Source organism: Pleurodeles waltl, chromosome 4_1 (genome assembly GCF_031143425.1).
Source record: "Pleurodeles waltl isolate 20211129_DDA chromosome 4_1, aPleWal1.hap1.20221129, whole genome shotgun sequence".
NCBI classification, from domain to species: Eukaryota; Metazoa; Chordata; class Amphibia; order Caudata; family Salamandridae; genus Pleurodeles; species Pleurodeles waltl.
The window spans coordinates 157274602-157291612 of NC_090442.1; the positions used below are offsets into that span (position 1 = coordinate 157274602).

At 47.1% G+C, this 17011-nt stretch overlaps 1 protein-coding gene across 1 annotated transcript in view; it reads right to left on the reverse strand.

The window, feature by feature from the left end:
* The window catches only part of SLC13A4 (solute carrier family 13 member 4), a 235981-nt gene extending 227498 nt beyond the window's left edge, over positions 1–8483 (reverse strand). Inside the window, exon 1 of the mRNA XM_069227958.1 lies at positions 8291–8483. Within this exon, the coding sequence (XP_069084059.1) occupies positions 8291–8389 (99 nt within the window). The 5' untranslated portion in view covers positions 8390–8483. The remainder of the gene's footprint in view (positions 1–8290) is intronic.
* Between the last annotated feature and the right edge of the window lie 8528 nt (positions 8484–17011).

Consider the following 17011-nt stretch of genomic DNA (forward strand, 5'->3'; position numbering starts at 1 on the left):
ACGTCTGTCCTTCACAGGATGAAGCACTCTGGGCACCAGTCCACCTCCAGAACCAGTGGAGAGATCCATCCACTACCTCTGTCCTGCACAGGATGAAGCACTCTGGGCACCAGTCCCCCTCCAGAACCAGTTGAGAACAGCATCCACTCTGTCTGTCCTTCACAGGATGAAGCACTCTGGCCACCAGTCCCCCTCCAGAACCAGTGGAGAACAGCATCCACTCCGTCTGTCTTTACCAGGATGAAGCACTCTGGGCACCAGTCCCCCTCCAGAACCAGTTGAGAAAAGCATCCACTCCGTCTGTCCTTCACAGGATGAAGCACTCTGGGCACCAGTCTCCCTCCAGAACCAGTGGAGAGATCCATCCACTACCTCTGTCCTGCACAGGATGAAGCACTCTGGGCACCAGTCCCCCTCCAGAACCAGTTGAGAACAGCATCCACTCCATCCGTCCTGCACAGGATGAAGCACTCTGGGCACCAGTCCCCCTCCAGAACCAGTTGAGAACAGCATCCACTCCGTCTGTCCTTCACAGGATGAAGCACTCTGGGCACCAGTCCCCCTCCAGAACCAGTGGAGAGATCCATCCACTACCTCTGTCCTGCACAGGATGAAGCACTCTGGGCACCAGTCCCCCTCCAGAACCAGTTGAGAACAGCATCCACTCAGTCCGTCCTGCACAGGATGAAGCACTCTGGACACCAGTCCCCCTCCAGAACCAGTTGAGAACAGCATCCACTCCATCTGTCCTTCACAGGATGAAGCACTCTGGGCACCAGTCCCCCTCCAGAACCAGTGGAGAGATCCATCCACTACCTCTGTCCTGCACAGGATGAAGCACTCTGGGCACCAGTCCCCCTCCAGAACCAGTGGAGACTGTTATCCACTTGAGAGACTGTGGCTTTGCACTCCCCAGGATATGGCAGTGGGCAAACCACCCACTGTAGAGACTTGAGAGACTGTGGCTTTGCACTCCCCAGGATTAAACAGTGGGCAACCCACCCACTTGTGAGACTTGAGAGACTGTGGCTTTGCACTCCCTAGGATAAAGCAGTGGGCAACCCACCCACTGTAGAGTCTTGAGAGACTGTGGCTTTGCACTCCCCAGGATGGTACAGTGGGCAAACCACCCACTTTAGAGACTTGAGAGACTGTGGCTTTGCACTCCCCAGGATAAAGCAGTGGGCAACCCACCCACTGTAGAGACTTGAGAGACTATGGCTTTGCACTCCCCAGGATGGTACAGTGGGCAACCCACCCACTGTAGAGACTTGAGAGACTGTGGCTTTGCACTCCCCAGGATAAAGCAGTGGGAAACCCACCCACTGTAGAGACTTGAGAGACTGTGGCTTTGCACTCCCCAGGATGGTACAGTGGGCAACCCACCCACTGTAGAGACTTGAGAGACTGTGGCTTTGCACTCCCCAGGATGGTACAGTGGGCAAACCACCCACTGTAGAGACTTGAGAGACTGTAGCTTTGCACTCCCCAGGATGGTACAGTGGGCAAACCATCCACTGTAGAGACTTGAGAGACTGTGGCTTTGCACTCCCCAGGATACATCAATGGAACCCCCTTGTGGATCTGGCGTGGTGCAGTCATCCGGCTGAGGTGCACCCCGTCCCTTCCCCCTGAGGTGCCTGTTGTATTTCTATCTGATGCCCCGGCAGTGTTCTCTCCGTTTTGATCAGGTATTTGATGTGGGCCTCGCCCATGCATTTTGGGCCCAGTGGTCCACGGACATTGAATGGTACATTACCTGCACTAATATTCGTGATGTATATTTTTTTGAATGTGTCTATTGATCTGTATATATTTGGTTACTGTATTTTGATATATTACAATGGTTGCACTCATTTCCTTTTGTCTTTGCATTCTTCCGGGGGGTTTGTGGGTTGTTACTGTGATGTTTGGATATGCATTGGTGTGAGTGTTATAGTGGGTGAGGGTCGGGGTGGGGGTGGGGGTGTTGCGTGTGTGTGTCCCTGACTTTTGCCTCCCCCTCCCCCTCCCCTATGTCGTAGGTGCAGTACTCACCGTTGTCTTCGGCGCCGACGTTGATGATGGTCGTACAGGAGCAGGAAGACTATCGCAGGGAGTATTTGGAGTTCCGGATCCATGGTGTCCTGATTCCTCGTGGAGTGTGTAGAGGTGAGCGTTTTCCCTTTGAAATGGCTGTTTCCGCCGTGTTTTTATCCACGGTGAATCCGCCCCAGAAAAGGTGGCGGATTGGCCTGTTGCAATACTGTGGGCGGTACTTTGCCTTCCGCCTGTCTGTTGGCGGTGACCGCCACGCTGTTTGTTTGTATCGCCGTGGCCGTCGGAGTGTTAAAGTGGCTGTCTTTGTTGGCGGTTTCCGCCACGGTCATAATTCTAAATTTTTTACTGCCGCCCTGTTTGCTGCCTTACCGCCGCTTTAACACTGTCCGCCAATGTTGTAATGACCCCCTTAATTTTGGTTCCGTTCCTCTAGTTAGTCTACATTTCTTGAGAGCATAAATCAAGAACTTTGCAGCTGCTCCGTTGTCTCTCTATCATCGACCAGTCCTGCGCTAGGCTGGAAGAGACATCTAAGTAGTACAGAAGCTGATTCTGAAGATGGGGCAGCAGCCGTGCCCTTTGGCCTCAGGTGTCTTGAAGACATTTGCCAAGATCTAGGTGACCCCCTTGCTGCAGTGCCTCCGTGTACCACTAAACGTAGAATGTCATATAACCCACATGGTAAATATAGCAAATAGATAAACACAGACAGGTTCAACGAAAGAGAAGATTGTAATTGCAGTTGGACATTGTGTACATGTCCTGTATTATTAACACGCTACTACTTCTAATATTAATACTACTACTGCTAATAATATTATTAATAATAATACAATTCCCCTACTAACTATGCACGATATTGGTGCATAATCAAGTGATTGCAAGCCAGCAAGTAGACCCATGGCCATGTACAGTTGAAGTCTTCAAACTGTGGGGTGGTGGCCCTTGGGGGGGCCTGAATTGATCTCCGGGACAGCGCCAGGCTCCGGTCAAGAGGAGCATTTATTATAAGCCTGCAGAACAGATGTAAACATCATGTTGAAAACAATGCTGTATGTTTAGTGAAAGAAAACATAGTGGCAGTGATCCATTCTGTAATGCGCCACCAGTAATGGTTTTCTCACTCATGTCCTGTAGGCAGTGCTTAATTTGAGCAGATGGTTGCCAGTGGGGGCCACCAGCATCTATTTTTAGGTACCGGGACCTATTTCTCACATCAAATATTTACTGAGTGCAAGAGAGGGCAAAACATACAGACTGGAAAGATGGTGGAAGAGAAAGACGGCAAAACCATCACAAAAAGAGAAAGTAATCACATGAAAGAGTGAGAAAAAGGGGGTAGGGATTGTCAGGTAGTGGTTTAAAGACTATGGGGGTCATTATGACCCTGGTGGACGGTGGTATTTTGGAGAAAGGTACTGCCAACAGGCTGGCTGTACCTTTCCCCAAAATATGATATTGGCCAAGCCGCCAATGTACCACTCCGTCTGCCAGGGCGGTAACAGCTGCCGGGCTGGAGACTTCAGTCTCCAGCCCTGCGGCTGTCACAGTCCCACCCACGAGATAATGACCCCGTCTACCACCATGGTTTTCGTGGCAATCTTACCGTCACGAAAACCATGGCGGTAGGCACTATAAGTGCCAGGGAATTCCTTACCTGACACTGATAGGGGTCTCCCCCACCGCCTCCCCCTCCCCAGAGTTCTCCCCACGCCTCCCTCCCGAACCCCCAACATACATGGACATTCACACACCAACATACACACGCATACACACACTCATACCCACATCCACCCACGCATGCCTACATTCATTCACACACACATCAACACACACTGACATACATTCTAGCACACACACATTCACACCACACAACATACATGCACACTCACACCCATTCATTCACACACGCATTCCACACACCACACACCCGCATGCACACACAAACATACACGCACACACACAACACAACACCCCCATGCCCCTCCCCTGTCGGAGCATCCGACTTACCTGCTTGCAGGGGGTCCTCCGACAGGAGACGGGACATGGCGCTGCTGCCAGCAGCAGTGTCCGCCAGCAGAACACTGACAGGCCGTATCATGTGTCATGATATGGTCTGCGGCGGTCTACTGGCGTGGCGCTGCTGCGGGCAGTAGCGCCACCTTACTGCCGTCCGCCACCATGACCGTAGCCGGAATTCCGCCAGCCTTCTGGCGGAATTCCGGCTACGGCCATAATATGGAGGACGGTAGGCGATCATTACCGTCAATCTTATAATGAGGGCCTATCAGCCTTTGAATCTGGCGCATCAACATTTAATTGCTCTGGCCACCTGCTTCTGAGCGGAGCTCCTGGCACAGGTACTCTTTCTTTCACAAACTAAGCAGTGGTATTTCACTCCTTGCAATACCCTCCAGATCATTCCCGACTGGAAAACAGTCCACCTGTTGATGTTGAACCCATTCAATATGCAGTTTGTCCTAATTTCTCCCAAGCATTCTAATATCAATGCTATCTTGGATTGACTCTTGCAGCAGTCTTAATTGTAATCCTTTGATTACTGGTAGCTTAAAATCCTTGGGTTCTCCCTTTGATTAAAGACCAAACCTCCAATGATACTTTAATGTTATGTGAAGGAGTGCACAGTTCCAGTTCAGATAATTGTGGGGGTCAGACAGGTCATCCCAGAACAATCCCTTTTTTGTCAAGACTTGATTATGGTTATTCACTCTTAACTGGCTTACAAAAAGTACACCTTTCTCTAGTAAGGTCATTATTTAGAGGCAAAAGCTTGCTTTGTCACAGCAAACAAAACGTTTGATCACAGCACTTTTTTTCTTACAAATGCTCAAATAGCTTTTCATTCAAGATAGGTCACCCTCAACAATGGTCTGTACCATTTGCAAAGTCCTACACAAAGGTATTTATCTGTTCTTGACCAAATAGATGAGCATTTCTGGAGGTTAAAGTCAATGGATAACTGAATCTCTTGTTTTAAAACCTCTGGCATACACAAAGGAGTGCAGCACTGTTCAATCTTATTTAGCCTTTGAGCCTTGAATTTGGAATTCTTTATCTAATGCTCTATACAATCATAATTATCTTGTTAAGGAGGAACTTAAACTCTGTCTGAGAGACATTTCTAGACTGTAGCCATACTATTGCCTTTCAGGACACTGTCTTCTTCTTATGATTCTCTACAATATCCCTTTCCTTACCATAATATTGTTTCTTCTTTCCATTTTTCTTTTATCTCCTCTTCATCTCACTTGCTACCATATATTATACTAATGCTTCACTCTTTTGACCATTGCCTGCTCACTAAAAAACACTAGAATGTTTCTATTCAATTTGCAGTTTTTCCGACTCCCTCACCACTGGTTTACTTACATATATTTAAGTGGACAATCCTATGTGCATAATCTGAACAGACTTTTTCGGGTATCTGCTTGTACTCCACCTCTCACTTATACATTTTCACTTGTGTTTTTAACCCTGTTTTTACTATATATTTTAATTAGCGTTTTGTATATACAATGTTCCAGGTCACTATGTAGTAGCAACTTATAACTGTGCTATAGCGTGGTCCTCTTGTAAATTGCACATTATCTGACAGGCGTTGAAAGTTATACTTTCTAATGTGCCTTAGGGATTGTGGAAGTGTCTCCCAATGTTTGTCTATTATTTCTCCCAGGAAGCCACGTGGGAATCAGGGTTAGCAGGATCAGTTTCAATGTTCATGCTGGCAGGACTGTGGAAATTGGCAGGATTTGAGCTTCCTGTCCATGTGAATCTTTGAAATCTAATCTTTCAATCTTTGAAACTTCCAGAATTTTACAAAATACTTGAACTTCCACTCTATCTGCAGCAAGACGATGAATATGAACCCCATACGGGGACAAGAAATACAAACTGGATGTATTGGGCAAGATAAGGGACTGATCTTGCATGTACCTCTAGCCAAGTGCTGCAACTTCATAGGCCAGCATAGCCATATGCTTCTGAAAGTTAAAAAGACAGAATATAGTTTATAGAAGATGCTAAGTGCAACTGAAATAGCCTCTCCCACCCCAAATATTTAACTTTGAGGCCCAAGGTCATAGTAACTTAGAGAAGTCTACCAATGGCTTCTAAAGTTTGGTTTGATAAATCCCCCATAGATTGTGCTTTTGCAACTATGAGCAGTCATCAAAGGGGTGCTTGCAAATTTTCTATTGTGACACATAAAATGGGCTTTTGATAATTCATATTATGGGACCTAGTCACAGACTGAAAGTTAGAGTTACCATATTGTTCTCGGTAAATCCTTGGAGGCTTTGATAGTGGGTTGCACGTTTCAGCACACCAAACTGTGAGCCAATTAAATGTAGGTACAAAGCGGTCAGAGGACACATAGGGGGTGATTCTAATTCTGGCGGGCGGCGGAGGCCGCCCGCCAGAATTCCGCCCCCATAATACCGCTCCGCGGTCAGAAGACCGCGGAGGGTATTATGAGTTTTTCCCTGGGCTGGCGGGCGGTCTCCAAAAGACCGCCCGCCAGCCCAGGGAAAAACTCCCTTCCCACGAGGATGCCGGCTCGTAATCGAGCCGGCGGAGTGGGAAGGTGCGACGGGGGCAGTAGCACCCGTCGCGTATTTCAGTGTCTGCAAAGCAGACACTGAAATACCTTGCGGGGCCCTCTTACGGGGGCCCCTGCCGTGCCCATGCCATTGGCATGGGCACGGCAGGGGCCCCCAGGGGCCCCGCGACCCCCCCTACCGCCATCCTGTTCATGGCGGCTTTCCCGCCATGAACAGGATGGCGGTAGGGGGGGTCAGAATCCCCCATGGCGGCGCAGCAAGCTGCGCCGCCATGGGGGATTCTGAGGGCAGCGGTAAACCGGCGGGAGACCGCCGGTTTACCCTTTCTGACCGCGGCCAAAGCGCCGCGGTCAGAATGCCCTGCGGGGCACCGCCGGCCTGTCGGCGGTGCTCCCGCCGACCCTCGCCCCGGCGGTCGAAGACCGCCGGGGTTAGAATCAGCCCCATAGTGTATGAGCAAAACACTTGGTAAGTACAGTGATAAAAAAACTGAGCCCCACCATTTTGCCGAAAGTTCCGACACAAGTAGAGTGATGGATGAGCTAGTCCTTGCTTCTTTTCCCTCAAATACTTTATCTATTCACCCAGTTAGATGCTGAGTATATCACATTTAAATTCCCAGATTACGCCATGATTGCCACCGATCTCTGACTGTTTCACTTCATATCAAAATGTCTATGGAATAAGCTAAACCTCTTCCACAAGAACTCCCAGCTTCTGATGTGTTTTTATTATTTTTTTACCTTTCCGACCGAGCACACATATGCCATGCTCGTAATGAACCGGGACGAATAGTGACAATAGTGAAAGTAACATATAATAATGGTCTACCCGCCTGGTTGAGGTAACAATACACTTCTTTTGCGGGATTGTAGACCAGTTTGCCGTATTGCCAAGAGCAGGCTGCAATCACGCTCATTATTCCTAAAACATTTATTTGGCCTCACGCTGCAGCAGCCAGTGTGTCATGGGCCCTAGTGCAGGGCAGAAGATGGGCCTCCTGCCTGCTGTGAAATAAATAATCAGGGTTCAGTGGGCTCCTCAGACCCCTGGGCTCGGTGCACTGCACCCACTCTACTATTGTGGTGGGTGATGGCGTAAACTGCCTTCACTCACGATCACTCCAGGCATCCCCGTCTGTGAAGGGTTTGTGGGGAAGACTCCCCTGCTAGCACCAAACTTCAAAGATAAAAAAACGTTGCTCTACTGCAATGGTCACAATTGGATTCAATCATTCTAAGTATTCAAGTCAAGGCGCTTTCACATGTTACTGGGGTTCACATACAGCACCTCAATGGGCTTGATCATGCTAGATTTGAGAAGTTCCTACAGGACTGCCAATGTATAACAGAAGACGGCAGAGCTATCAGTTTACCAGTAGAATTCTTGGAGAACAGGCTGGATGCGGAGATATCACTATTGCTCTCCTCAGCTGGAATGAGTGGTGGTTTACTGCGAAGAGAAGAGACCCCTCCTTCTGCTACATCAGCTATTGATTGGTTAATCAAATAATTTGTAGCTGTGTTATGGTCATTCAAGCACTTGCTCAGATCCTAAGTCACTTTGTGAAGTTGAAAATTGGCCCAGTGATCACGTGACCTAAAGACACAGCCTTTGGTACATCAGGTTCCCTCAAGTACATGCCACAGAGCTGAAATATGTGTACTTACGCTGCAAGGGTTGAGGAGCGGGAGGGGAAGCAGAAGGAGAGGAATCAGGACAACCAGCAGCAGGTTCCGGGTCTTCATAAGCTCCTGGAGGACCGCCATCGCTTGAGCTCGCCTCCCTGACGCCACCAGCCTGCCCTTTCTTGGGGAATCTACTGTCGACAGCACAGAGTCACTGGAAGAGTCGCCTGTAGTGTTCCCACTGTCCTTACTGCCTTGCTCGGACCCCTTAATGCCAGAAAATAGCCCCGCCCTTTATTTCTACTCTCATATTCAGGTTCCAGGATTTGGCACCAGGCCGCCCTGCCCAGCCTCCAGTGCCCGCTCCCCTCTCTAATTCCTTTTTAATTAAGGTGAAGTGTTGCCTTCTCGGTCCAGAGCTGTGTGCAGCCCACGACTCTCCCCGTCTCCTATACATTCATTTTAATAACTGTATTAAACCAAAAACAGTTGATACATTTTAGACTGCGAAGAAAATACACCAGGGGAGAGGGCCACCGTTGTGAGACAAAAAGGAACGGCCACTGATTCCCGTGTTGTGGCAGTGGAGTCCTTGTTAAGCCTCCTTTCGGGACCGGTGTTCTCGCAGTGCTGTGATTTATATCCATTAAACTTGGTTTTCCACTTCATGGTATTGTGACAGGGATGCTATTCGTGATTTATGAAACAACAACTTAGTTTTAATTTTTGACTCACTCCCACTGCTATTCACAATGCGCCAATTAATTGTTTGACCTCTCAGAGTAGTTGCAGTGATCCGTGTCTCCCCCAACACGGCGCCCGCCTGCATTAAATCACTTTATAGCTTTGTTTAATTCCCGCCTCGTTTCATCGTGGGAAGAGATCAAGTTTGGGAAATGAAAATACTTTACTTCTTGTACACCAAAGTCCAGCGCCCCGTGGCTACTGTGGGAATCCCCCCATTGTTGGGTAAGTCGGTAACCCTAACTGTTATGGGAAGACCTGCTTCGCAATCTACAGTGCAATCTTGCTTTCTTGCTTTTTGTATTTTTCAAAACACCATACACTACAGACTCATAGCTGCCTCCTCGTACAATGCCACTGAGGGGCACACGACATCGACTCCCTTCACATGGTCACCTGATGAGGAGCCGATATCACACAGTAGCAGGGAACAGGAGCTAAAAACCACCGAAAACAATGGGTTTCAGCGGCTTTGAGCTGCCAACGTCCATTAATGGGTAGGAAAACACCCAAGGACGTCAGCAACAGCCTCAGCGAACTTCAGTTTTTTTTTTTTTTTGAGGAGAGGGTTTGCAGGCGGGCACAAGTGCCTCTTAGGTGGTTCTCAGCACGCGGCCCAAGCCCCTCCATGGCACAACCCCCCTCCCACCCGGTGTAATTTAGTTGCCAGGTCTGAATCCCATCCACATGTGCCCGATGGTTTAGGAAACACTGACCCATATGATCCCTGCTCAGAGTGCTTGGCATTTGGTATCATCCATAGCACAGAACTATTCACCCTTGGAAAGGCCCAAGAAGGCTTGGCTTGTCGTATCTGGCAAAAGGATTCTGTGGCCAGGCCATGTGGCTGATGAACCCGGATGCAGCCGACCCCTCCCTGCAGGCATCCAACCCCATGCTGCACACAGTGTTTCGTCGCGCGCAGTGGGGTATTGGCCACAGGGCTTGGCCTGGCAAGGGCACTTGACTTCCCTCCCCAAGCCTTAAAAGTCCCCAGGGACCTATTCCCCAGGGCCAAATACTATTAACGACCCTACTCCCCAAGCTTTATTACCCCCCAGTGACCACATCCCCTGGAGGACTTCATTTATTTTTAAAAGGGGAGGGGTTTTTACCTAGGGAGCCCATCCCTATTTAGAAGGGGAAGAGGGCTGCCTGGCCCCCCTCCCTGAGCCTCTTTTAGCCCCAGGGCCGTCTGTTTTTTGAAAAGGGGAGAAGGGCCATGTGGCCTGCCTCCCCGAGCCTTATTAGGTCCCGTGGACCATATCCCTGGGGCCATGTTACATTATAAAGAGGAGGGGCCACACAGCCTCCCCACACCGAGTCTTATTAGGCCCCAGGGTCCCCATCTCCCAGGGGCCAAGTCATTTAGAAAGGGAAAGGGTCATGTGCCCCCCACCCTGAACCTAATTAGGCCCCAGGAACACCACCCTTGGATACCTAAATTTGAATTTGAATAAAAGGGGAGGGGCCACCCCCCCCTGAGCTGCTTTTTGGCCCTGTGGACCCCATGCCAGTTTTACTTATTTAGGGAGGGGGCGCTCAGCTCCCCTCCCGAACTGTATTGGTCCTGGGGACCCCATCCCCAGGGCCCAATTTACTTAGGTAGGGGCATGGGCAGACAACCCTCCCTCCCTAAGCAGTATTAGGCCCTGGGGGACCTAATCCTGTGGGACCCAATGGATTTATACTGGGAGAGGGGGGATGCATGGTCACCCTCTCCAAGCCATATTGGGTTCCTGGGACCTAATCCCTATCCCCTGGGTCCAAAATATTTCTTAAGGGAGTGGCGCTGGCCCCCCTCAGAGCATATATAGGTCCTGGAGAACCCACCCCAGGGGCCACATTCCATAATGGAAGTTAAGCTAAGCACCCCCTCCCAGAGCTATTATGGGTCTGAAGAGCTCACCCCCATGGCTGCATTCAATCAGGAGAGGGGGTGCACAGAACCCGAGCTATCATAAGCCCGGAGGAGGCCACCGCAGGCTTAAAACTCCCAAAAAGGGGAGGGGCTCCCTGAGCTATTTTTGGCCCAGGACCCCATCCCCAGGCCCAATTAAATTAACATGGAGAGAGGGAGTGTGTGGCCCCCCCTCCCCAAGCCATTTTTAGCCTCCTGAGCCCACCCCTGGGGCTCTTTGTATTTTAAAAAAGGGAGAGGGAGAGAGCGGCTCCATTTCTCTAGCAATGAAATGGCCTTGGAGGCCTAATCCCCCAGGCCACTATTTAAATAAATATACAAAGTTCATGTATATAAACCCATGTAAAACATTAAAGGTTCTCAGTGGTTGCTGCCTGGAGATGATGCACAATTTCGACTACTTGGGCATCAGGCTGGCATCTAATATGTCATGCTTCTTCAGGTTTCAAGGTTGTTTAATTCCTCAAACACAAGGCAGATATTTTATATTTATCAGACAAAGGCAGTAGCAAGTGAGTTGTAGCTGTTGGGTTAGGTTGGGCTAACACCATTGGCAACTCTGAAAATATATTCTTAAGATCTCTATTGAAGCTCTGAAGCTACCCCAGAATACCCCTGCGCTGCCTATGTTGTGGGAGATGAGCATTAACCCAATCACAAGCAAGGCCAAGTTCCGTCCCATTTCATATTGGTGGAGATTGAGGAATACCCCAGCACTGGAAAATTACTTAGGTATTTTCAAGGAAATAGTAGATTTGGATCAGGGTAGGAAAATCAAGTGGGTGGTAAACTTAAAGGCTTGGTTGATATCACTGGGACTTGAAGAGCATTGGGGCACTGAGATCCACATGAATCCTTTAACTAGACATCATTTGAAGGAAGTATATTGGGAGTATACCTGGGCTCGGAAGTAAGAAGATGCAACCAAGATACTCTTTCCTCAGAGTTCATGGATATCATATGGATGGTCTTGAGGATTACCTTGTTTACATCTCGGTCCCATTGGCTAGGCATTTATATATTAAGTTTCATTACGGCACCCTTCTTATTAAGGGTTTTTGCAATAAGTGGAAGGATACTACTGACCCGAGTATTGTATGCCAAGTTTGCCTTCAAGCTCATGAAACACTCATACATTTCTTCCTCTTTTGCGTGGGCTATGAGCGCTCAAGAAAACATTGGATACTTCCAGCATGTAGGCAACTGGGAGTTAGACAATGTGACGATGCACTTAGATTGCTGCGTGCTGAGACTATCGAGTCATATGTATGTATACATTTAGGTTAAAAACATTATGAGATAACTACAATGGATCCCACTGTAATTCCCTGTGATGTTCCCTGAACATACACCTACAAAGGTTAATTTGCCTTTTGGTTTAACCCCCTTGCACTCCTGGACCACCACTAGGGGAAGTCACTTGCAAAGGCTCCAAGTGGGTATGTATGGCATGATGTCTGACATACTTTATTTCTTGTATTTTATTCACATTTTCTGTTGGTTTATGAATGCATTTGGGTTGTCGAAAAGTCAACCTTTCGGGGCAAATTGCAATTTACTTACAGCACTTACTGATCCTGGTAGTCCGCCTGATATTATGGCTTAAAAACTTTTTATATTGTGTATGTTCCAACATCTGCATTAAGGAGACTCATGGATATTGAATCTTTTCATGTATCATGTTGGATATTTCAAATTTCATTTGTTTTATTTGTGCTTTTATAGTTTTTTAACCGAACTAAAGTTTATTGACAGTTAGTTCTAGAAAATCTACACATACTTACTTGTTGATATGTTGGTCTTTGATATTCTGGTCACAATATTGTGGCCACTCAAAATTATTCACTCCATATTGAGGAGCTTCACCATAAGGGAGCTGTAGGAAATATCCTGACTGTGTTCCCTTTGTCTTCAGACATTTCTTCCCAACAACTGGGAGTTCAGAACTAAAATGTTGTGAATGTAACCTGTTACTTTAAAAACTGTCAGTAGGTCAGTGGTAGCCTATGACACTACTTCTGTCACAGGCATATAGGAAGATAATCTGAGAAAGACGATTAAAGCACTGTTTTGAAACACAGTTTTGATCATGTACACTTCCCATCTACTCAATTTAGTGGATGGCACTTGCTGGCGAATATTTCTGAGCGTAAGCAGTTAAACGTGGCACAAATATCACGGGTAAAGAGGCTTCCCCAGACTTTATAAGGTGTTACAGTTGGGTCTTAATTTACTAAAGCTTTGCGATCATGCAAAAGTCAATCCAATCAATGCAAAGTGATGCATTAGTATAAACTTAACAATGCAGAAAGTATTTTGCACTTTTTTCACTGCAAATATTCCATTGTGCTGCATTGCTTCTCTTTACCTCAAGTGGGCGCTACTGAAATGAAATGTAGGACGTTGCACCATGATCCAGATCATCAGCTCCCGAGACGGTCGCTCTGACTGCTGTGCTACATCCTCTCCCCTCTTGGGTGGATCAGCGCAAAAACCCATATTTTTTGCCACAAAGCCCAATCCGCTGAATTAGCCAGTTCGAGCTTTGTGCCAAAAAATAAGTTCTTGGTGAAGCAGACGCTAACAAGGAGAAATATTAACATTTCTCAACCAAAACCACACATTATGTGTGAGCGAAGTGCACAGCACACATCTAGGGCCATGTTTATGGCCTGGTTTATTTTGCTGTGGCACCATGCAACGGGGTGCAAGAGTGACGCAAACCTTAAGTGAGATTTATGAAGCATTACGTGGCCCTGCATGGCTTTATAGACCTCGAGTAATGTAACGCAGCAAAATTGCTGCATTAGATTACTCTGCATCAGCTAGGCTGCCTAAAGGGCCCCAGTGCAGGAGGAAACAACAGGAATGTTACGTATTGAATAAATACGGCGCATTCCTGCCCTTTCCCTGTAACGCAGCGCAGCACAGCAAGGTGACTCGATGCGCTTCCCTGCGCCACAAAGCCCATAAACACGGGCCGCGGTGTGTGGGATCCATCCCTATTTGTCCACACACAGGGATTGGTACTGGAAGGTTGTAGACATGGTAGGTAGAGCACATTCAACTTTGCTAGATGGAGCTAGCTAGAGCCCCCTCACCTCTGCAGGAGGGTGTGAGGCTGTGCGTGGCACAAGGCAGCCTGAGCCCCTGCAGGAGAAGGCAGCAGCGGCAGATACGGCCCGTGTTCTCCACCTCACACGGTGCAGCACCGCACACTTGCTCGCTGTGCTCCATTTCACCAGTTGAACAAATGCCTCATTTACAGAAGTCCGAACTCACGGCACAGGGTTCTTTTTTCCATGGTGAAGAACGATTTAATATTCTAAGATGTGTTCCTCTGGAATGAGGATTTTGCAGTACATGTTTTCACTAGGTTTTCCACGGTCCCCGACCTGTGAAACCTGGACTATTGTAGTTTCTCTAGGCACAGGTGTCACTAGGTTTACCTGGTGAAGATGTTGTGGGTAAAATCTGCCAGGTCTGTGCGGTGTTTGTGAATCAGTTGTTATCTCGAATTACCTGCCATCTCCCTGTAGCCTTTAGAATAAGGGTCACAAGTGGCAAATGATTTGGGTAATTCGATAAAATACGGTTTGAAGTGTACACCACTGATATATAGATTTTGAATTTGACATACATCATTGACCTCATTTGTACACTTTACCTAACACAAGCAGGCTACGCGCTTTATTATGTGCTGTTCAAATGTACTGTTTGTCAAAAAATGGACACTCACTGGCCTCCTATTGATGCTTGTGTGATATTTCTTTACTACTGACGATGGTTAACAGGGGCAATGGTGGATTACCAACTAGAGGCCATCAGGATTATTAGAACATGATGGGAGTCATCTAGAGTACTGGTATAGTACCGGTGCTTTACATGCCAGTGAGCTTTCAGGAATACTCAAAAGGCAGTGGACATTTGTATACCTCATGGCTATGAGGATTATTGGGATGTCAGTGGTGTGTTACAAATCGGTAGCTATGTAGATTATTGGAATGACAAATATACTTCATTTACTGGGGATTTAACACAATTACTGGAAAGTCAATGACACTTTATATACTGAGGCGCGTTTAGGATTCCTCAAATGGCAATGATGCATTCCACGCTTTGAACTATATGAATTAGATGAAAGCCAATGGGCCTTCCATGCTGGGTACACAAGACTTCGACTGACAATGGTGCTTACATGCTGGTTCTATGAGGATTACAAAATGGCAATGGCTACTTGCATGGCAATGAGAAGGAAACACGTGATTTTGTGAATTTCATGATGGGGCTTCTTAACATTATTGGATTGGTAATTGTGATTTTCATACAAGAGACATGATGCTTGTTGGAATTACAGTCGTGAGTTTCATGCTGAGCAATGAGAATTGTTGGAGGTAGTTGTGAATGTTTTTGGGATAGCAATGGTGCTTTAACTGTAGAGAGGCAATCAGAATCACTGCCCTTGCATTGAGTGATGATACAACTACTAGAATGGCAATGGAGCTTTACTTCTTCGGGGCAGTGGCCAATGCCGCTTTACATGCTGGAGGGCTGCCTGGATTAGGAGAATGAATGTGGTGAATTAAAATGAAGTTTTACATGCAGATAGTTCATTTAGATGGACTCTTGTAGCCTCGATTGATGATGTTAATTTGATGCACAATAGCTTTCTTTTTCCATGTTTGTTTCGATGATGACCTGGTGATTGGTTTTCGGGTTGAAACGTCAACATTTCCAAGTAGAATGTACATGTACCCTCAAGCTGTGGTCTCAGATGTTGCCATCAATTCTACCTCTCATTACATAATCCATTCCTTAACATCCTTAACAACCACCAACTGGAATCAAACATTGTTTAGTACAAACGTCTGTATCATGTGTGATTACTGTTCCGCTGAGTATAAAATATCACATAATGCTTATTTAGAGTTGTAAAAATGATGGCATTTCACTTGCATCACAGTTATGTTTGTGGGAGTCTGCTATTTCTTTAACAGTTCTGGACGAAATACGCCCACGTAAGAATGTGTGTCTTTTCACTTTGTGCTTTCCTCAAGGCTGTAGCGAGATAGAGTTGCCGGTAAAGTGGTACACTGCGTATCCAACATTAACAGAAACATACACATTCTTACATGGGGCCATTTTATCAGAACATCAGCTGATTTATTATAAAAACACTTCTCTGTTCCACACACATTAGAGGGAGATTCCAGCCAGATGACCACAACCGCATGCTGATTGCCTTCACTACAGCTGCTTGCTTAGACTACCAGACCCCTGGCCTACATGGGGATGGTGCCTCTCTAGGCAACAGGCTTCCTTGCTCAGGTGTGTGGGATGAAGTCCTCCCAGAGGGGAAACCTGAAGAGTGGATTAGGGCTTATTATGCTGTGCTCTAACATAGCTTGGGTAGGAACCACATATATTACGCGTAGTGACATTATGGTGGGACCATTCATGTGTTTCACTCCTTCTGTCACCATTTTGCTTCTAGCGTGGTTTATTATCCTATTTATTGCAATTCATGCTATTTTATCTAAGATGCAGCTAGTTCAATAAATCTTATTGAACTATTCTCTGCCTCTGTTTGTCTTTGCATGTGTGAGACTAATGTAATTGAGAGAAAATGATAAGATTTGATGCATTAAAATTTCACTGAGAAGTCATTCCTGTCATATGCCCGGTTGCCCTGCTCTTGGGCGAGGTGAGGCACTACTAGTTGGCTGGAAACCGGATTAGGCCAACAGCTGTCACATAGTGTAGGACTGGACTCAGTTCCACACAATTCAGATGATTCTGCCACCCAAATCAAGCAGCCTCATTAGGATAAGGAGAGCCTACGTGACATGGGGCTGATAACGTTTGGTCAGGCACTAATTTTCGGATTCTCCTGAGTATCTCTGTCTCACTACATACTGAAGGCACCTCAATACTATATACAGAGACATCTGTGGTATTGAGGATTTCCTCCTCAGCTAGGTAGGTAGTACCTATCCAACACTGTAGGTTGTTCAAGCTTGAATTTTAAAAGGATTAATCCTTATTTGATGTCCTTATCTCTCAACAGGTACATTTACCATGGTGAACCCACAACAGGT